Source organism: Podarcis erhardii, assembly GCF_964252035.2.
Source record: "Podarcis erhardii genome assembly, chromosome: 10".
In the NCBI taxonomy this organism is placed as follows: Eukaryota; Metazoa; Chordata; class Lepidosauria; order Squamata; family Lacertidae; genus Podarcis; species Podarcis erhardii.
Window position 1 is genome coordinate 15,088,640 of NC_138500.1, and position 21,955 is coordinate 15,110,594.

Below are 21,955 nucleotides of genomic sequence, written 5' to 3' on the forward strand. Positions count from 1 at the left end.
CTATGACTTGTTAGTCTCTAGTTTCTCAGAAAGTAGGCAGGATGTGCATTTTTGCTGAATGTTTATACCCCTTCATTTTCTCTTACACATTAACAATATCCACAAATAAGGCATCCCAGATTAAAATAAACAAGTTCTTAGGGAAATCCAAGAAAGGATTTCACAAATTCAGTATTTCGGTACAGATATAATATGGACTTTTGAAAGAGACAAAGTGTATCCTGAAGTAGCCAAGTAAATTAACTTTCATACTGTATTACTATGGCGGTTGAAGACCCTTATCTAGGATAGCAATCTCATAGATTGACAAGAAGCGCTCATAATTAAAGCATCCTAAAGGTGTATCTACCTTTGGAAAATAAAAGGTGCTACCATGTTTTAATTAGCAACTTATTTCACAAGTGCAGACAGCTGCAAGTGAATGCAAGAAACAAGATAGGTAAATGTGGGTCAAACAAACTATTATCCTATGCCTTTTCTCTTCTCACCCCGAAAACTAGATGCATTGCGGAAGATGGTGTACTAAGGTGTGATTCTGATTCTTCCTTTCAAAATGTTTGGGGGAACATTATTCTTAACTTCTCATTTAGCTGCCAACAACTTCTATCTTGCTCGAAATAAACTAGATTGACCTTATATTCGAATTTTTTAAGTGAACAATTCAAAAGAAACAGTTTATGAAGTTAATTTTTCAAAAAAAATAATCATTAGCTAATAATGCCAAATACCTCTCAAAGAAAAACTCAACATGGGTCTGTTAAGCAAAGCCAATATTAAACCAATATACATTAGCCAACTTGGCCTTTGACTCTTCATCTCAATTTACACAACATCTCCAACTATAAACCCTGTCCTTCAATATATTTCTTATTTTTATTCATTCATTTATTATTATTATTATTATTATTATTATTATTATTATTATTATTATTATTATTTATATGCCACCCTATACCCCAAGGTAGGAGTAAGATGAAGCCATGTCTTTTTTATTGAATTTTTATTGAATTTTCTGTTTTACAACTTAAAATACTCGTTTTACATCCTTAAGATATCAATGTCTCCCTTTCCTTTTTTTCCATGGTTCATTTTACATATCATAACTCCCTGCATATTTTACAAAAACTATACCATTCATTATTCTATTATTGCATCCATCAAAAGTTATGTCTTCATCCCCAATCCCTTTATACTTACTTCATCTTTCTTTTTCTTTGACATGCTACCAACTTTTCAGCATTTCTCAAAATGTCTGACCTCTTTCCCCTTTGTGGAACAACATATGCCACTATGAGAGTGATCAGGATGGGAAATTTGTTTATGTATTTGTTCAGGGCAGTAATAAGTTGAAAAAGGAGAACCCAAAACAGCATACAAGTTAAAATACAGAAGAAATATCATTATGATGCCACTATGGCTCTAGTGCCACCTGCTCCACCATATGCTGCAACTCAACCACGAGAGACAGGTTAATTATGTTTCCAAACTCTATATGGTGCCAGGCATGCAAACGTCATTCCAGACAGTTCACTTTCCTTGAACTCAAACAGGGAATTGTGGGACAATATAGCAACTTGAAAGCTCAGCTGAGATCTCAGCCCACATGTCCAATGCTATAGATGAAGCATTTTAAGTTTGAAGTCAATGCAAGAGTTAAAACCACAACGTCAATGAAACCTTTTCAATATTATTATAAGTGAGAGTAGATCATGTTTTGAAATGCAGTATTGCCATACTAGGAAGATTTTGTATTATAACACCTGTCAAATTTACCAAAAGCCTATTTTCATAGCAATTGCAGTCACACAGCCACAGCGTAACTGCAACTCTCCCACCCATAGACTTACAAGCAGCAAAAAATATTCATGTGCCCTCTACAAAAAAGGTGCTCAGGGGGGGAAATGGTAGACACCCTAACACTATTCTGCCAACCTGCCACTCCCCACAATTCTTCCTTTCTGGCTACAACATATGTCCCTGGTAGCCACAGGGAAATCATGTCCTTATTTCTCAGAGAAGTTTAAAACTATTTAAAGAGAAAAGCTTAATGTAGGAACACTGTCTGGTACAGTTTTGTGGGACAAAAACCCGCATCACACAGAGAAAATGCTACACATACATCACCCAAGATTTAGGTCACTCCCTGTTAACCCCAAAACACAACTAAATAAAATTGGTTCAAGATATATGTTTTCTATACAGAGCATCAATGTCCGTGAAAAATAAAATTATAACAAGGAAAAAAAGGCTATGAACTATAGAGGTAAGCCAATGAAACCAACATTTGCAAACTCCCTGTCATTTATGGTTGCTAAAAGACTGACAAGTAAGAAACAAAGATTTTCATGAATTTAACACTCATGTTCTGTCTGACCTTCACTGTTGCCAGTTAACATCTGTTTGCTTGCAGGGAATGTGTGTGTGTGTTTGCGCAATTTTTTTTTAAGCATCTTGTAAATAAAAATGTTTAAGTCTCCAATACTATTGTTTTGGTCTTAAGGCTTTGCAGGAGATTTTTCTTTTAACCCATATTATTGAATTGCAGTATTTATATTCTTCTTCTAATCCAAGTTACAATAAAATTTGAAATCCTTCACTAAGCTCATTAAACACAAAATGCTATCACAACCTTCAGACAAAACCTTATTACCCAAAGCAAACAGAACTCTATTTACCAGTCTGTGTTTTGGAGCTCAAGTCCCATTTGTAATTAGCACAGAACCAAGCTCCAAGAAGAAAACAGATAAGAATATGGATAACAATTGCCCAATGAATAATCATAGCCTCTTAAATGAGTCAAAATGTCGACATATAATTTGAAACACTTGACGTTTGAAATCATGCTTGACGTTCATTTTCTCAAAACCTCAATTATCTAGCATGTTTTACTGAATCAAAGCCATAAAAGTACAATACCACTCTCAGCAACACACCCATTAAGCACACCAATAACTTATTAGATGCATCACCTAAAAACATTTTCAAAGGCTTGATTTCAAACATGGATGAGCATAACATATTACGCACACTGAAAGCAAAATCATTAAATATTCTTATTCAACCAGCATGTTGAAATTATACTTAATATTGTCATCAAGTTTCCTAATCTTACACACATTTTCATATAGCCCTCTAATGGGCTACAATTACAACCAGAGGGGGAAAAATATTCAATGAATGCATGTAGGAAAGCAGTGAACAGTTCTATTAGCAAACATATCCAACAAATGAATTTAAACTCAAAAATAACTTTAGAATGAAAGGGCCTATTATATTTAATTATATCCCCAATAAGAATATCATAGGTTTAGATATGTTGAAAATACAGTAGTTTGTAGAAAGCTAGACTACTTATATGGCTAACAGCAAATTGCTCATCACTACATTTTGAGAGAGGGCAATTGTAGAGTTTTTGGAAGGCTCAGAGTGGCAAGCAAAAGGGGTCCCTCTTATATAATACTACCACTGCCCCACCATTAAAACTGCCACCCCCCCTCCAGCTTTCTCAAGCTCACCTATGAACATGATGGATAAGAAAATGCCTACAGAGCACAAATGGGAACAATATTCTTACCCATGTGCTCCATCATCCTTTCAGTACCTTTCCAACTAAGTATATGCATGTGTAATCTCCTTCCTTTGGCACTGCTCACGTGAATAACTTTTACAGATACTTGCCAGCAGTGCAATGCCCCCTTCCCAAATGCTGAACAACACTGAAATATTCAATACATAAACATTTGACTAGCTATGTTCAGCTCTATGAGTGCATTCTGATTCAAATGATCTATTTTTAATAAGTGTTTACTTCACATCAAGCCAAAATGGCTTGAAGGCCTCCCTGGATTTAAGACGACTGATGCTTTAGTTCATTGGTATTTTTCCTGAAGCTTTTCCACACACAGACTACATGCCAATTATTGGATCATTTAAGTCAGAAATCAAAAGAATCTTTTTTGTCAGGGAAGATGGAGTACATGAGTGAGTTTGTGAGCATGTATTTTCCCCTTGGCCATAGTTTTTTTGCATAGGGTCCCTTCTAGGGGTATAAGGATGGGATCCCTGCATATGTTGCAGGGGGCAGGTTAGGAGGCATGTCATGGGCAGGGTCCCTGGAAGACCCTTGTCTGCTTTTGTGGTTGTGTGTCTAGGAAGTTGCTGAGCAGGGTGGAAGGCCTGGTTCACAATCTTACCCTTTTCGCATCTAAAATACCGTAGTTAAGTAGTATGAGCCCCCATAGTAAGCTGTACCTATGCAACTTTCATAGTTGGAACGTTAACCAAATTATTCATGCCTCATGGAAAATATACGTGGAAAGTGTTAAGTCCCAGCACAGTGGACAACATATGTGGAAAGTAGTATGGCCTGAGATCCAGAATAGTGTAGCTTGGGAAGGGGGAGAAGCTGTCATCGTTGCTATATAACAGTAAAAATCAGGCCATAGTTAGATTGCTGCTTGGAGAGAAAAGGATCCCAATTAGTTAATGCCAGTGTAAACTTCCATCTTTGATAAACCATAGAAGTGCCCTTACAATTTAATAAAGAATCTGATTATTCATGCTGCAGAGCAAAAATCAATCTTCAACTAGTAAGGATTAAGGGGAGCTCTTGTCGAGAGATATTATCTCAAATCCAGCTATTAGAACATTCTTGCACCTGCCTATGAAGAACATGTCACCAACAAAAGTGGATAAACTGTCAGCCTAATGTGGCACAGTAGTGAAATTTTGCTATTCATATGGCAATAGTGCAAACACAATGCACTCTCCAAAACATGCATATTTTTCAGGCAGATTCATACAGCACCCTATTCCCATGTTTGCCAAGAGTGCTGCAGAGAAGGGGAACATATGCTTTTCTGAGCTTTGGAACAATATTTAGATAATTATTTCAATGACAACAGAACAAGTTGATGTTCAAGTACTATCAGCAACACGTCTTTCAATTAGCAGTTCTGATAACATCCTGTACTTAACATGCCACAAAAGCTGTAAGATGAAATGATTAAAAAAATTTATTTTCAGCAGTAAAAGCACTTTTAAAAATTAAATTTGTACACTGCCCTTCATCCAAAGATCACAGGACAGTTCACAACATAAAAATACAAAATGAGAACACAAAATACATGGTATCTGAAGAAGTGTGCATGCACACGAAAGCTCATACCTAGAACTAACTCAGTTGGTCTTTAAGGTGCTACTGGAAGGAATTTTTTTATTTTGTTTTGACAAAATACATAATAAAACAAAAACAAACCAATAGCCTCCCTCCCACAAATACATTTAAAGGCCATAGAAGGTTAATCAGCTAAAGGCCTGGTTATAGAGAAATGTTTTCGCCTGGTGCCTAAAGATATGTAACAAAGGCACCAAGTGAGCCTCATATGGGGTTGATTAATATGGGGAGAGGCAGTCATTTGAGCATTGCATACCTGAGCTGTTTAAGGCTTTATAGGTCAAAACCAGCACTTTGAATTGGGCCCAGAAACTAACTGACAAGTCAGTGCAGTCAGGCCAGAATTGGTGCAATATTCTCAAACTGCCTTGTCGCAGAGAGCAGCCTAACCACTGATGTTTGCAACAACTGAAGTTTCCAAACAGTCTTCAGAGGCAGCCCTACATGTAACACATTACAGTAATCTAATCTCGAGGGTACTAGAGCATAGACAACAGAAGTTAAGTTATCCCTGTCCATAGGGGCACAACTGGGCCACCCGCCCAAGCTGATGGAAGGTACTCCATGCCACTTGAACCATTGCAAAGATGTGCCAGTCACCCCTTAGACAGCCACACCAGAAGGATACCATGGTCGATGCTAAAGCTTTACATCATATGAACTGTACAGAACTGTACAGAAGTAGAACAGTGCATACAGGAAAACAGGGGTGTTTGTTAATAACATAACTATAAATAGGAGAAGATAGGATATATTCTGTAATTTACAGCACAATCCTATTCATATTTACTCATATGCAAGTCACACCATTGGAAATTGTAAACGTGCACAGGACTACAGCCTCAGATTACATTTGCATTGTTGAAAAAACTATTCTCTTGCGAAGCCCACACTTGTTAAGATACAGGGAAAAGGACAGAATAGCAATGAGAACCAGACTCAGGCACTTAAACATGTAACCCTGCATTTTAACCATTAGAAGACCTTAAGAAACATGTTTAAAACTGCCTTAAAGGAACATCACTTCCTCTCTCCTGGTGTCACAATGAAGGCAGAAATTAGTAAGCACTCAAATATGGTTTGGAACATCTAATTCTCAAGAGAAAGTGAGAGAGTCTCGACTACAAAATGACTTTTATGCACAATACTCCAATCCTGCAAGCATTACTTCAAGATAAGCTCCATGGATTTCAATGGTTCAAACATATGAATGTTAGAATTGCAGCCTCTGTGGCACTCAATCATTGTAAAGTTAACGATATTAGTGGGACTACATGAATGCACGCTAGCTATGATTTACCCCAAGGCTTTGCAAATACTATCTTCCACGCAAGACTTGACACAAAAGCTGAACATTTATAGCTTCTTACCTCATCTCCCTAGTCATAAATATTCTTTTTAAATAAATAAAAAACATAGGAAGCTGTTCTACACGAGGTAAGACCACTGGTCACTCTAGTTCAATACCATCTACACTGAAAACCTCGAACTCCTGTCAGTCAATAGGCAGTCTCTTCCCAATCCTACTTGGAGATGCCAAAAATTGAACATGGGACCTTCTGCATGCAAAGCATGTGCCCTGCACTGAGCCACAGTCTTTATGCTTCAAGTCAAATTTAATGGATGTTTCTTCCCAACCAAGGTGGTAAAACTGAAAACCACACAGAATCTTTTCCCAGAGTCCTCACAAGACCTGTTCTCTGCTATTATTGCAAGCCTGTCTCCCCATGGTGAAAGGCAGATAAGGCAAAATGCAGCATTATCATTGTTATTGTTGTTATTAAAAATTATTGCATGCTTTTTTTATTAAGGTAATTCAAAGCAACTTAAATTTAAACAGACAGGAAAGAAAAACAAATAACAATCTACAATACAATCTTTTTTAAAAAGGGGGGGGGGGCAGGAATCAAACATTCCAGAAGAAAGCCACAGATTAATAAGAGCCAAAGGCCTGGCAAAAAAAGAAATGCAAATGTAGCAGAGAAAGCTATGTACAGTAATGATGGCACCAGGGAAGCTTCCCTGGAAGTGACATTTCACAAGCAGGGAGCCACCACAGAAATGGCGTGTTCTCATGTTGCCACTATGTTGACATCCCAAATAAGGGGCACATGAAGAAGGGCCTCAGATAACAATCACAAGGTCCATGTTGGTTCATATGGAGAGAAGCAGTCCTTGAGCTATTGGGGTCCTGAGCCAAATAAGAATTTAAAGCTCAAAACCAGCACTCTGAATTGGGCCCAGAAACTAACTGGTAGCCAATGAAGTCAGGCCAGGGCTGGTGTCATGCACTCAGACTGTCTTGCTGACAATGTACTCCAGGACTCCAGATGACTCCACTAAGCGGTTTCGTGTAGTTGTTAAACCGTATACAAGATAAAACCTAACCCTGCAGAAACACACAATGAAGACTCTCTGGGCCTGAACAGCACTCCCCAAGCAGCAGCCTGTGGAAACAATCATCTGAGTTGATCTGGAACCACAGCAAAGTGCTGCCGCTCACCCCAACTCAGGTAGCCACTCCAGAAGGATACCATGGCCAGTGGTATCAAAAGCTACTGAGAGATTAAGGAGAATTAACAGGGCCCCGCGTCTCTCCTGACACAGGTCATCATTCCAAAGCATTTTCCATGCCAAAGCTGGGGTTAAATGTCAATTGAAATGGCTCTAGAAGGCGTGGCTTGAACGTGTGCAGCATACTAAAGAGCTAAGACAAGCAACAGACAAGGACAGGGATTTTAAAGTATTTCCTCATCCATAAATATCTAGCTATATTACCCATCAAACCAACTGAACAACTCAAAACATATAATGATCCGTGGGAAAAACTTTATCACTTGGAGGCATGCTGTAAAATGTGAGGTGTAGATCAAATTAAGCCAGACAAGATTTAAAGCCCCCTAAAACTCCAAATGCTTTTGAATACGGTTTTGGTAGCAAGGAAATCTTTCTGCTGCAGCAGATGTTAAACACTGAACTGTGAGTGGAAGGGAAACATGTTCCAACTGTGATAATAGGAAGGTCTATGATGGGTCTCATGCTTCTGCTTGTGTAAGAACATATTTGGATAAAGTTTCTTTTTTCTTGTACATCTTTCCAATGAAATATTTAAAAACAGCACTTTTGTGAACAGCAGATACCTTCTGCAAGCAGAAGACACTTTTGGGTTCAACCCAATATTTTTCAACACAGTTTACTGAAGCATAACATGACCGCATAGTAACCACACAATTATCCTGTCTTTTTTTGAAGGCTAACTTTGTTTGGGGGTACAACTTTCGTCTAGAATATTCAAAATACTTTAAACATTATATATCCCTGAAAGCTAGGGCCCCAGCTGTATAAATCACAACAAAAGACAATGAAACCTCTGGCAAATTGAAAGTTTAAAATAGAATTAAGCATGGCTTGGTGTAAGCAATGTATGTTAATATATTTAAAAGTGGAGTAATGATCTAAGTGGTATGTAGGAGTGAGAGTGTTAAGTTTTGATGTGAAATCAGGTTCCCACACAGCTATGGAGCATTACGAACATGAGATGCATGCATAAGTGGCCTCGGACAAGTTGCTATTTCACAGTCTACTCTACCTCAGAGGAGCACTGCAAAAATAAAAAGACACGATGGCACAAATGCCAGTCTACCCTCCTTGAAATCTTTATCATACAATTATGCCATTAACATTCCAAAATCCCACTCTACAGGATACTTTCACATATGCATATAGCCATTTCACTACTCTCAATGTGCACAGCATATAATTCCATAAGAGGACATACGACCATACGGAGATTCAGCAGCATATTCCATAATGTATTTAAATGTAGAATCTTACTTACTTTATGTAGTATCTTGCACCTTCAAATGTATAGGCCTCTTCCCAGCCTGTGGGTAGGTCTAAGAAGCAATACAAAGAGGATTTGATCACATGACAGAACCAGTTGAATGTAACCAAGTGCATTTTTAATCTATGCTTTTATCTGTACACATACTAGTGGTTGAAATTCCAAAAAACAGCCAATAAGTATGGGGAAGCCATTCTGCTTTACACCCACATAAAGTATGTTAGATCCAAACTCAGAAGTGGGACCACTGCTAACTGAGCCAGCTTTAATATGACAGAGGGAAAACAAGTCTTTAAAATAGAATTTGATATATACAGTGATACCTCTGGATGCGAATGGGATCCGTTCCGGAGCGCCGTTCACATCCTGAAGCACACGCAACCCGCGTCTGCGTGTGCGCGGGTCGCAATTTGCTGCGTCTGCACATGACGTCATTTTGAGCATTCTGTTACTTCCACGTCGCTGTGGAGCACAACCCGAAAACGCTCAACCCAAAGCTACTTTAACCCGAGGTATGACTGTACCACCGTTTTGCTGGTGTAAATTCCATTGGCTTGCAGGTCATATGACACAGCTGAACATAGTTAGGATCTAATTTATACCTCTCCCCACTTAGTTCCACCCACACCACTCCTCCAGCATGCTAATTTTTCAGGGTTTATGCTGGTGTAAATTAAGGTACGGTAAAAGACCCCTGGACGGTTAAGTCCAGTCAAAGGCAATTACGGGGTTCAGCGCTCATCTTGCTTTCAGGCCAAGGGAGCTGGGCGTTTGTCCACAGACAGCTTTCCGGGTCATGTGGCCAGCATGACTAAACCGCTTCTGGTGCAGCAGAACACTGTGATGGAAACCAGAGCACACGGAAACGCCATTTACCTTCCCGCTGTATCTATTTATCTACTTGCACCGACATGCTTTTGAACTGCTAGGTTGGCAGAAGCTGGGACAAAGCAACGGGAGCTCACCCCATCACACGGATTCAAACCGCCAACCTTCTGATCAGCAAACCCAAGAGGCTCAGTGGTTTAGACCACAGCACCACCTGCATCCCTTGTGTAAAATACACTGGTTTGGGATCAACCAGCTTAGATGTGGGTGGGCTAGGGTGAGGGACTTATACCAGCATAGTCTGGCTGAGAATAAGATCCACGTGATCCTAATTCACCCATCCCAACAGATGTTGTGCTTGGATTGGTCTCTTAGACAAATATTCCTGAAACTATTTGTACATTAGACTTTGTCTTATATTCCATCACGTGGAGTTTTGTCTAGCATCAGTAACATACATCAGTACTAGTTTAGATGCACATATTACTTTAGACACTACTTGTAGTCATGTAACTATCAGCTGTAACATATTTGAACACAAGTCACTCTAAGAACAAGATTGCACTCTAAGTCACAAACTTCCAAAATGGTAGCTGGGTAAGAATCACAACAGAAGCTATTTGTTATGACAGCATAGTTACATCATCTTGCCATATCTTCAAGTTGAGCTTGCAAGTGTTCATAGACCAGACAATACTATAGAGAATTTATTCTCACTACTAATCCAGTGGCAGAGGAAGAGAAATACGGTGTTTCTCTCTAGTCGGCAATGGAGCATCAATCACTAAAGGCTCTTTTAAGAAGAGGAATCAAAATCAAAGCTTGTCCTCTTCTCTCACTAGAAAAAATGCAAAACCAGAGAAAAAAATAGTATGCTTTTTTAATCATAAGCTTCACTGCCTAAAATAATCACTTAGCCAAGAGTACTGTATTTTCCTTTGTTGTCTTAATACATCTGGCTTTGCTTACTGCGATACGTAACACCTGTCTTTTTTAAGCTGCAGTACATAGCATGAAACAGAACAACACCAGTCTAGTAACCAAAATGTTTATAGGAGATACAATCTTTTGGAGAAATATTTTATGCCAGTATGAGGCATTTCAAGCAGTAGTTACAGCAAACTTGTATCAGGGAATATTACACAAGCTAGAGTAAAAAAGCTTTCCACATTCATTCCCATGTAAGAAAAAGAACAGCAGGTCTGGTTGGTATATTAGTACGATCAGTTATCCAAATATTATCATAAGACTATTCGGAATTCACCATGCCAGCAGTATGAAGCATTCCATTTGCCAAAAAATAAGTTTGGTTCATTACCTTAAAATATTTTTAAGCCAACAAAAAAACCTGACTTTTCATGGAAGTTGCTAACATGTTTTGGCATAACTGGCAAATTGATGAAGCAGAGAAACAATGTGCATGGTGGAAACAGAATGTATTGAAAATGTGATCAGAGAAAAAAAGCTTAAACACAGTGGGAGAACATACATCACCTAATGAATGCCAAGTGTGAAATGCAACTACATTCAACATTGACCTCCAAATGTATCTGGCTATAAACTATTCCAAGACATTCCACACAAATATGACTAGGAAGGGTGATAAACAGAACACAAGAACCTCTCCTCCAAAATTTCTCCCAGGTCACATGCAGTAAAGACAAAAGAGCAATGTAATGTGTGAATAAGAAACATACAAACAAGATGTACCAACTGAACGTCTCCAGGCTGCTCTCTCTTTCCTTTTTCCCTACAACAGGTATTTACACCAATGAAAAACAAAAGCTGCATTTCTAAATACCCACCTCTCAACAGCCAGTGTACTGTGCCAGCAGGTAGCAAAGCAAGAAGCTTTGCTTAAAATCCCTTTTCCAGCCAATCCCTCTTTCTGCTGCTACTCTTCTCCAGAGAAACAAATGGCAAAGGAGACAAATTCTACCTTCCTCTCCTCCCCAGTTATTCCTCAAGCTCCTGCCCCCACTTTCTCAGTCCCACCATTCCCCACCCACTCTCTTATCCTAGATTGAGAGGGAATGTTTCTAGGTGAATGCACTTGAGTGCTATCTATGAATTTCACAAAGCAGTCATCATTAGATGCCAAGCTCTAGAGATCATGATGCTGAAAAGCTATGAGCAGGTGATTTTGTGTTCTGCTCAGGGAGGAAGCTTTAAGCATACAGACTGTGCGACTGTAAGAGAGTACAGAAGAGGAATCCATTGGCTGTGAGCTACTTTCAAGAAGCATAGCAGTTATAATATAAAAGGCAGACCAAAAGGTAGAAGAGCATGTACCGGTATACATTAACCAAGACAACCGAAACTTGTACAATTATTTCATTTTTGATAGCAGACTTTTGTAACACTTTAACTGCAGAGAACATTTCACCATTGCAGACAGATTCATTATTCAACCTGCACTTGAGTGCTGCTGGTTAAATGTGATTTCCTTCCCATTAGCCTACAATGCATTCAGATACCCTGAATGGCTAGGCAACTGTCACAGGATCATACTGAATAATTAACTGTCCCTTAATTGAGGAAAATAGACATTTCCCTATAGCCATACTGCACAAAGTGTTTATAAATGTCTATATTTGTTTTATCTACTTGCAGAACAGAATAGGGCAGCACAAAGGAAGTAGGAATAGATTCAAGAAGCAAGACAAGGGAGAAACAGCTTCTTGCTAAAGTTTCATCTGGCTATGTTGAAGATCTTAAAGCAGTTCAGAAAGCTTGTCCAGTGGGTGGAGATGCAGCCACTGAAGAAGATGCATTAAGAGAGCTGCCGATTTCTCTGCAGCTTAGCAGAGTAGTAGCTAGATTTTGGAGGAACACAACTAAGTTGATAAGAAAACAGATGTGAGGTTAGCTGAGCAAGGGCAGGGATAGCAATTCAGAAGCTGAAATCCAGGAGCCAAGTGGGAAAAGATCAGTATGGGTTTAGTCTCCCAAAGAAGAGAGAAGGATTATGGGGTTGGTTACTAAAGAGAATTTGCACAGCAGAATGACAGATGAGGATAATAACAGTAAGGGATAGCCAATGGCTAACAAGTCAGCGAAGAAGATATACTGGGGGGGGGGGCGTGAATAAGGCAATTAGTAAACTGGACATTTGAGAATAAATACTGCTTAGGAGTACAAATATAATGAAGGACTGGAAGGCCAATGGGAAATAAGGCAAAGAAAACTGCCTAGTTAGGGGTGGGTGAGATTAAGGGTTAATTGGTATTGTGAATCAGTGCAATTTAATTAACTAGGATGGCATGACAGTACGGTAATAGAGGTGAGCCAGACAAAGACGATGTTTATGTGTCAGTTCTTAGGGAAAGTAGAGTTGCGGGAGTTAAAATTATTGAGGAGTGTCACACATTTCTCTTAAGGACATTTGAGCCTCTTGTGTGTCATTTTCCACCAAGCCAGATGTTCATCCAAGCCAGAAAAGCAGAAGACAGTCATTTTCACATTAGATGTGAAATCTGTACTTTGCAGTCACACTATAGACCAGCTTCAAACAAAGTTAGCCTGAAGTGTGGACTCCTTACTTCCTAGACTAGAGGATGGGCTATCAACAGAAGATTTAGGAATTAAGGAAGTGTCATTGAAGAGACAGAGGGCCCATGGGGAGGGGGTGGCAGGAAACAACTGAGAGATCAGTTAGTTTTGAGAATGCAGACTATGAGGCTCGTTGGAAGGAAAGTTACAGTAGGCCAGTAGGATAATGTGTAGGAAGTGAAGGGTCAGAGACAACTAACTCAAAAGATGCTGTGAAAACACAAAAGACTGAAATGGCAGGTACTTGGAGAAAGGGGGCACAGCTGGTTTTAGTTTTCGATTAAAGGGTGTGGGATAGTATACCTGTACACTACTTTCAAGTGGTCATTGAAAAGGGAGGGAGGGAGTTAAGAGATTTTGAAGCACAAAATAGTGCCTTTCAAGGGTGGGTCATTGCGGTCATTATGAGTTTTTTGTGGAGGAAGAAGAACAAATTATTAATACCAGGCTTGTGGCCTGAATTTGAATGTGAAGCCAAAGCATTTTGGTGAAAGAGAATTCTCTCTCTACTTTGGAAACATGTAGCAAATGATCAGAGTAACTAGATGGGGAAGCAGTTGAGCAAAGAGATGGGTTACAGGGAGACAGACAAGGGCCTATGAAAGAAAGGGGGAGGGGAGATGAGTGATCACTGAGCATGAGTTGTCATTTTGCCCCTCCCCAAGGAAGGTGAGGACAAAAGCTCCAGTCAACAGCAAAAGAAGAAAAAAGGTTAAGTAAAGTTAATGAGGGGTACAGACAAGTCAAACTGGATTATGGTTGGAAGCAAGAAGAAAACTGAGCCAAGACGTTTTGCAAGTTTAGTGATTTTTTAAGCACATGTAGAGGAAAACCCAGTGGCAGAGGCTGAGTCAAGATCGGAACTGTGGTCCAAGAGGCAGCAGAGACAGGCTTATATGAAGAGAGTCTGCAATGCCAAATTGAAGGGATTGAGTGAGGAAAAGCTCAAATGTGTATGTGGTTTTATATGAAGCCCCCCACAAATTGGAGGGATTAAAATGTGGCAAGTGTGACTCAGTGGTGGCTCTATTTGGAGGGGGGGCAAGAAGTGGTATGAAGTTTCCCCCCAAGGACAAGGGATGGATTTACAGGCGAGGGGGAATTGGGGCGATTCACTGTGGTGCTTTTGTATGAAGAGCCCACCTTGCCCAAGTTGAAGGGTTTTTAAACATGGAGAGAGGAGTCGACAGCACCTCCAGGCGAAATGTTTAAAGGAGGGGGAAAGCGCCACAGAGAGTGACTCAGTGTCAGCTTTCAGGTCCACAAGAAGGTTTTAAGCACATGAGGAGGAGCAGGGTGTGAGAGAGGGGCTGTGCATCTGTGCGTAGGAGAAAAACAGCGTGTGAGAGGAGAGCAAGAAAATAAGGGCTAGGCAGGTAAGTCGGGGAGGAAAATCGAGAAACCCACCTCCACCTCTTTCTTTCATCACTCACTCTATTCCACCTTCCCTGCAAAGATATCGCTACACTCTTTTCCACGGAGGGCTTGTGAGGACACGGGAAGGGGCGGGGGGCTGAAAGAGAATGACACACAGAGAAGAGAGGGAGAGGGAGAAAGGGAGGGAGAAAGTGGGGTTGTTTTGTATTTTTTCTCTTTCCTTACCTGGGCTGCGGCGGTGCCCGGTGATCGCCGCCTCTCCCGTCAGCGGGTGCAGCCAGGTCGTGCTCTTGGCTTCCTCGCTAAGGGGAGAAAACACAGGGCGGCGCGTGAGAGGAGGAGCAGGAGCAGGAGCGCGCGGCGGTGACCCGACCCCGGCCGGACCCTAAAGCCGACCACGACCCCCCTCCCTCAGAACCACCCCGGGTCGCCTCAGCAGCGCCGCCGCCGCCGCCTTCGACGCCCCCACCCCGGGCAGGCGGGCAGCCCCGGAGCCCGCTCTTCTTCTTCTTCTTCTTCTTCCTCCCCTCAGGGTCATGCATCCCTCCTTCCCCGCCTCGCGTCCCTCGCCGCCGCCGCCGCTCCCTCCGCCTTCGCTCCCGCCTCGCTCGCTTACTTGATGAAGAAGACGCGGCCGCCCCGGCTGATCCCGTAGCTCCAGCAGGCGGGCAGCGAGCGCAGCCGCTCCGCGCTCAGGTCCGCCGCCATGTCCGAGCGCGGCGGAGGAGGAGGAGGAGGAGGCGGCGGCGGCGGCAGTAGCAGCCGGGGCGAAAGCGGCGCGCGCGCGCGCGCGCGGGCACGGGAAGGAAAGAGCGCGAGGCAGTGGGAATGGGCGGAGGGGGGGGGAGGGAGGGAGGGAGGGAGCGCCGCGCGCCGCCGCCGCCGTCAACACAGCGGCCGCCACCGCGCGCGCGCCTCCGCGAGCGAGCCAGCCGAAAACACCTGGACGGCGGCGCGAGCTTGGAGTGAGAGAAGACAGTTGGGGAAAGGCGGGGGGGGGGGGAGAGGAGGAGGAGGAGGAGAGAAGCCCATGGAGGGAGGGCTTATCAGCCGCCAATCAGCACCGAGCTCTCCTGCCACGCTCCTCCTTCTCCTCCGCCTTCAGCTCTTCTCCCTCCCGCCTTCCGGAGCCGACTCAGTGGCTCGCGAACGCGCGCCGCGAAGCCCCGCCCACCGTGGATTCTTTAACCCCGCCTTGAAATTAAAGTGGGGAGGGGGAAACCCAACAGCGCGCCTCCTATAGGCGACCAGCGGAACTTACGCGCTCCCTTGTTGCTTAAAAAACTCCTGGAAGGGCGAAGAGGGGCTTGGAGTGTGTGTGTGTGTGTGTTTTAATGCTTATTTTTAAGGGATCGTTAACTATTTCACTCACACCCGCACGCAGTCTCTGCACATAAGTGAGGCCATGTCGTCCGCACGCTGGTGTCGTCGCCCCCCCCCCAACATGCACGCGCGTTGGCGTGTTAGCAAAATGTGAGAAAGTGAATTATCGTATTTATACTAGCCTCCTTTTTTATTTTCTTTTTTGGATTTTTCTTTCTCCATCCCCCGCCTCCCGAGAGTCGGTGGCAGTCAATGGGCAGCGGAGTCATTGGGGGTGTTTGCGTCAAAGGCTGCGATGCTCTGCCACGGTTCCGGAGGGGGCGAAAACTAAGTACCGTTGAGCACCGTGCTGCATGTGTGCGCGAGAGATAGCGCAGCATTCCGGGAAGGTGGGAACATTTCTCATATGGGAGCCGCTGTGTCTTGTTTCTGGAGAAGGCGAACATTACTGCTAGGCAAACAGACGGATTTAGGAGCAGTATCAAAGTCCAGCCGGAAGCATCTGATGGATTGATTACAGCACAATCCTACCCGTGCGCTCATAAACCCGAAAAAAGCGTTGGCAGAATTGCACTCTGATCCATGCCATTCATTCAAAACATGTGGCTTCCCCAAGAAAATCCTGGGGACCGTACTTAGCGGAGGTTGCTGGGGAAACGCAGTTTTACGAGGAGCAAACTACAGTTCCCAGGATTTTTGGGGGAAAGTCATGTGCTTTAAGTGCATGTTGTGGATACCAACTCAGAAGGAAGCCCTGCATCTAGGCTTGGAGCCTAAATTTCTGTCCAGTATAAAGGATGGCCAAAAAAAAAGTCCTTCTGGGCAGGACATAGTTTGTCTAGGCCAGCATCTTGTTTCCAACAGTGACTAGACATGGACTTGTGGGACTGCAGCTCTCCTCTTCAGCTACTAGCCACAATGGCTATGTGCTCCCTCCACTGTCAGAGGCTGTAGGACTGAACACCAGTTGCTGGGAATTGCAGGTGGGAAGTTCTGCTCTGGTGCTGCTTGCGAGCTTCCCACAGGCATCTGGTTGGCCGCTGTAGGAACAGGATGCTGGACTCCATGGGAGAATTGCTGTCATATGATGCCACTGCTAAAAGAATTGTGTTGGGTCCCAATTAAGCTACCAAGCTAGGTTCAACACACTGGTGCAGGTGTACAAAGCCCTGTACAGCTTAGAACCAAGATACCCAAGAGATTGCCTCATCCTCTGCACACCCAACCAATCACTGTGTTCTGCAGAAGGGGGCATCCTGCACATTCCAGCCCATCAGGGGGTCCATTCCACAGGATTGGAATTGGGCCTTGCATACCAGGAAGGTAGCTTGTCTCTTGTCTTTCCGATGCCCCCTAAAGATGTCCCTCTTTCAACAAGCCTTCTAAAATCTTCATCCCAATTGGCGCCTGTCTTGGATTTGAACTGATTTTATTTATGTGCTGTTACTGTTTTAAATTGGTTTTCTATTAAGAATTGATTTTTAATCGTTTTTATATATTGCTTCAACTTTTTCTAATATGAAACTTTTATATGCATTATTATATTGTAAATCACTTTGGGATGCCTCATGGGAAGGAGTTAATATAACTGATGATGATGATGACCAATAATAATAATAATAATAATAATACTTATTGCAGTTTTTCTGTTAGATTTTGGAGCACTGATGTTTTATTGTTAAAATTAACACTGTGTGTGTGTGTGGAAGTCTCCTAGAGCTATTTGTTTTATGAGACAAATACATTGAATAAAGAATAAAAAATTAATTTTATAGAAGCAGTTTTTGATTTTGTTTACGCACACACAAACATCATCCTTCATTGCCAGGCAATCCCAGAAGGAGTACAAGAAGGCCATATAATATGTAAAACAATGTAATCACCAATAGTACTATAACGCAAGGCAGATAAAAATCAAATAGCAAGCAGAGCAACCATAAAAAAGAATAAGAACAATAAGACAAAACATCTGGCCTAAGCACTCTTGCCCAACAAATGATGAAAACATAAGATTCAGTGCTAGCCATGCAAGAAGTGGAGTGATCACTCAGCCTGCAAAGAGGGGTAGCTGCATAGGCGATGAAACAAATTAAGCTAGGGCAAAATTTAGATAATACTTTTGTCAGTTTCAACTTTGCAACTAATCCAGCTAAGACTGCAATTCGATGCAGAGTTAGATATGTTTAAACTAATTTTTTTCAACACGCACTGCTCCACTGAGTTGGCTGTGTGTCTGAAGGCATAATCTAAAGAACTGGTACTCTTCGTGTGGCTATGTCTAACTAACAAGGGCCTTCTGCAAGCTCTCTATTGAACCTGGCCAGTTTCAGCTCCTGCAAGACTATACCCTTTTTAATATGTAACTGACACACAAGCAATGCCTTTTTGCTGACAGCTTCAAAAAAGACATCACTGAAAATGAGTAATCACGGAGGTCAAGTGGGAGGTCATGTGAAAGGTGGGGGGAGTTGAGGAAATACAAGGAAATATACATATGCTGGCAGGTACTAACAATGCAGCCTAATGACTGCATTGTTAATGGGAAAATCAGCCACAAGAGTGAGGTCACATTTCAACCACATCCCTTCCCCTAGATGACAAGCTGCACCTTTGTAGTTTTGTCTCTAAAGTTAAGCAGGTATGGGTGCGACCACAACCTGGAGCGTTCGGAAGGCTTCTGTGTCTGAGTGCCTTCAAAAGACTGGAAGGAAACAGAAGTAAAAACAATACTTTATTGTGCAGGCAGATGTTTTATATCTTGAATTTAAATTCACTCTATTATCATGGTCTCATACACCTCTTTATTCCTTCTCTCCTCCCGCCCTTCCCCATGGATGTGAGGACTGTTCTCGGGTTTTGTTTACAAGCAGACACTTGTTTTTTCTAGTTGGCTGGGGCTGAGCGACCTCAGATACGCCTCTTTACCTGCCCACCCACCCCTATGTTCCAAGGCTGCTGTCTCCCTCACCCGCCCAACCCTGTGTTACAGCCCTTGTCAGGCTCTGTATTATTAACACCATTTTACGGTCAGAGTCCAGGTCAGTGGGGGTGGGTCTTCCACCTCTCTGATCCTTGGTACTGTCTACAGCCACCCCTTGCCTCCCCTCACTGCTCCTGTTTCACATCCTCCTTGAGTGTTTTTGCTTAGCTGGAATGTGTCCTTCAACTCTGACAATGCCTTTTGCTTCCCTAGATGGGGGAAAGAGCAGGGCGTGTAGAAACCAGCATGCTGTAAAAAGGTATGTATTGAGTTGAATAGGAACCAAAATGCAGCAGTCTGATTGGTCCTAGAACAATAGGATTCAGAATGCAGCAGTCTGATTGGTCCATAGGAGCCACCCAATCCAGCTCCAGGTGGAAGTGAATCCGCAACCTGATTGCCCTACAGGTGAATCCCGGAATTAGCCAATCACATGGGGCCCATTGTGTAAATAATGTATTTAAAGCAGACATTCTGGGGGAACTTCCATTCCACCACTTTGAGCTGAATAAAGAGCATGAAATCCACTCTCGACTCCGAGTATATTTCAAAAGGCATTTGTTGCTAGGCCTCCTTTTGTCCCTGGCCCCATCCACTGTCACCGTCATGTCCCCTGCTTTCCCCCACAAACATTACTGGGTAGGGAATATAACCTGAAAAAGGTTCCCTGCACCTGCATAGAAAATACTGTACGAGATGGACCGCTGATCTGATTCTATATAAGACGACGTCTTAAGTATAAGCCACAGTCAGCCAGCACCAGGAATTCTATATGGCACAGAAACCTCGCATATCTTCTCCACCATCTCACCGCTCGCTCCTTCATATTTTCTTACTCTGTGCGTACACATGCTGTCCCCTCCTATCTCCTTCACTCCCTGAGACATCTGTTCCGTCTCTGATCAGATCACCATCACCCCTCATTATCTTAATCTGTCGGCCGCGCCTCCCTCTGCCACTGAAACTGGAGTCCTCGCATCCAGCAACGCCTCTACATCTGGACCTTCCCTGGGCCTAAGCAGCCAGAACTCTCAATTTATTAACTTTCCTACTCAGACTGTTGTGTTCCCATGCAGTGGGGAAGTGTAGCAGTTTAGTCCCCGAACCATAGGACAAATGACAGCCAAGCAATCATTGAGAGATTTGGTGAGGCTGCCTCTTTCCCCCTTCTGCACCATCCTTTTAAAAGAAGAAAAAGAAGCAAAGGCAGTGGCTTTTCACTCTGCAGCTCTGCAGCCAGCTTGGAGCAGAAGATACTGGAAAAACAATTACCCAGTGGGTCAGGTACACTTGTGAAACTTGAGCTTCAATTGCTTTTTCCCATCGCCATGAAATGAAATTAGATACTCGGTCAGTTTAAAAGCATGACAGAAAATGGTTAAGATGCGTTGCACAGCGGCACTGGCTCTGGGTCTCCAGCTGTTGTTGGACTACAACTCCCATCAGCCCTAGCTAGCAGAACCAGTGGCCAGGGATGATGGCTGTTGTAGTCCAACAACAGCTGGAGACCCAAGTTTGAGAAACCCTAGAAGGACACACGATGACCTGCTGGATGAGACCAATGGTCCATCCAGTCCAGCATCCTGTTCCCACATGGTGGCTGTGGGAAACTCACAAGTAGGACCTGAGCACAAGAACACTCTCCCCTTCCAGAAACGTATTCAAAAACGTTACTGCTTCCAACCATGGAGGCAGAACATAGCCAGTGTGGCTGTTGATAGCCCTGCCCGCCACGAACTTCTCTAATCCTCTTTTAAAGCTATCCAAGCTGGTGGGCATCATTGCCCCTGTGGGGGTGAATTCCATAGTTTAACTATGCACTGTGTGAAGAAGTACTGTATTTTTTGCGCTATAAGACGCACCAGACCATAAGATGCATCTAGTTTTTGGAGGAGGAAAACAAGGAAAAAAATATTCTGAATCTCAGAAGCCAGAACAGCAAGAGGGATCGCTATGCAGTGAAAGCAGCAATCCCTCTTGCTGTTCTGGCTTCTGGGATAGCTGTGCAGCCTGCATTCGTTCCATAAGATGCACACACATTTCCCCTTACTTTTTAGGAGGGAAAAAGTGAGTCTTAGAGAGCAAAAAATACAGTACTTTATTTTATCTGTCCTGAAAATTCCAGCGTTCAACTTCATTAGATGCCCACAAGTTCTAGTGCTATGAGAGGGGAAAGAAAAACTTTCCTCTGCCCACTTTCTCCATGCCATGCAGAATTTTATAAACTTAGGTCGTGCCACCTCTCACTCGCCTCTTCCACTATTGCAACCTTTCTTCATAGTGGAGTTGCTTTATCCCATTGATCATTTGCCTTGTCCTTTTCGGAACCTTTTCCAACTCTGCAATATCCCTCTTAAGGCAAGGTGACTAGAACTGTATTCCACAGTATTCAAAATGCAGTCACGCCATAGATTTGTATAATGGCATTATGATATTGGCAGATTTATTTTCAATTCCTTTCCTAACGATCCCTAAAATGGAATTTGCCTCTTCTTCTTCTTTTTCTACCGCTGCCGCGCACTGGGTCAACATCTTCATTGAGTTAAAGCAAGTAAGAATTATGTCTGCTGTTAACTGAATTTAGGGGAGCTAACTTTAAAACAAAACAAAACAAACTACCTCTACTTTTGAGCCTGTATGAACACTGTCAGTGTTTCCAGACAACCTGTTTACTGAATATCTATCTTGATTTGTTTTGGGGATGGTTTAGATAGCCCTGCATCACAGTAAATGTTATTCAACACTTTTCAGCGCATTTCCCTTTCACTTGCTTTATCACCAAAAGTCAGATCTTTTGCAGTAAGCAGGTTTGTTTTGCAAGCCCTCCCAATCAGCTATGATTTGCACAACTGAATCTGCTGGCATGTGATTGAAT

At 42.6% G+C, this 21,955-nt stretch overlaps 1 protein-coding gene across 21 annotated transcripts in view; it reads right to left on the reverse strand.

Moving 5' to 3' along the window:
- Positions 1 to 15,525, reverse strand: part of PLEKHA5 (pleckstrin homology domain containing A5) — a 170,876-nt gene extending 155,351 nt beyond the window's left edge. For all 21 annotated transcript variants that reach the window (XR_014160966.1, XR_014160967.1, XM_081879677.1 and 18 more), the window contains exons 1-3: positions 15,394 to 15,525; positions 15,003 to 15,079; positions 9,015 to 9,072 (exon numbers count right to left, since the gene is read on the reverse strand). Coding sequence is in view for 19 of the 21 variants with exons in the window: in XM_081879677.1 (XP_081735803.1) it covers positions 9,015 to 9,072; positions 15,003 to 15,079; positions 15,394 to 15,485 (227 nt within the window). In the remaining 2 variants the exon portion in view is untranslated. The remainder of the gene's footprint in view (positions 1 to 9,014; positions 9,073 to 15,002; positions 15,080 to 15,393) is intronic.
- Positions 15,526 to 21,955: the final 6,430 nt, after the last annotated feature.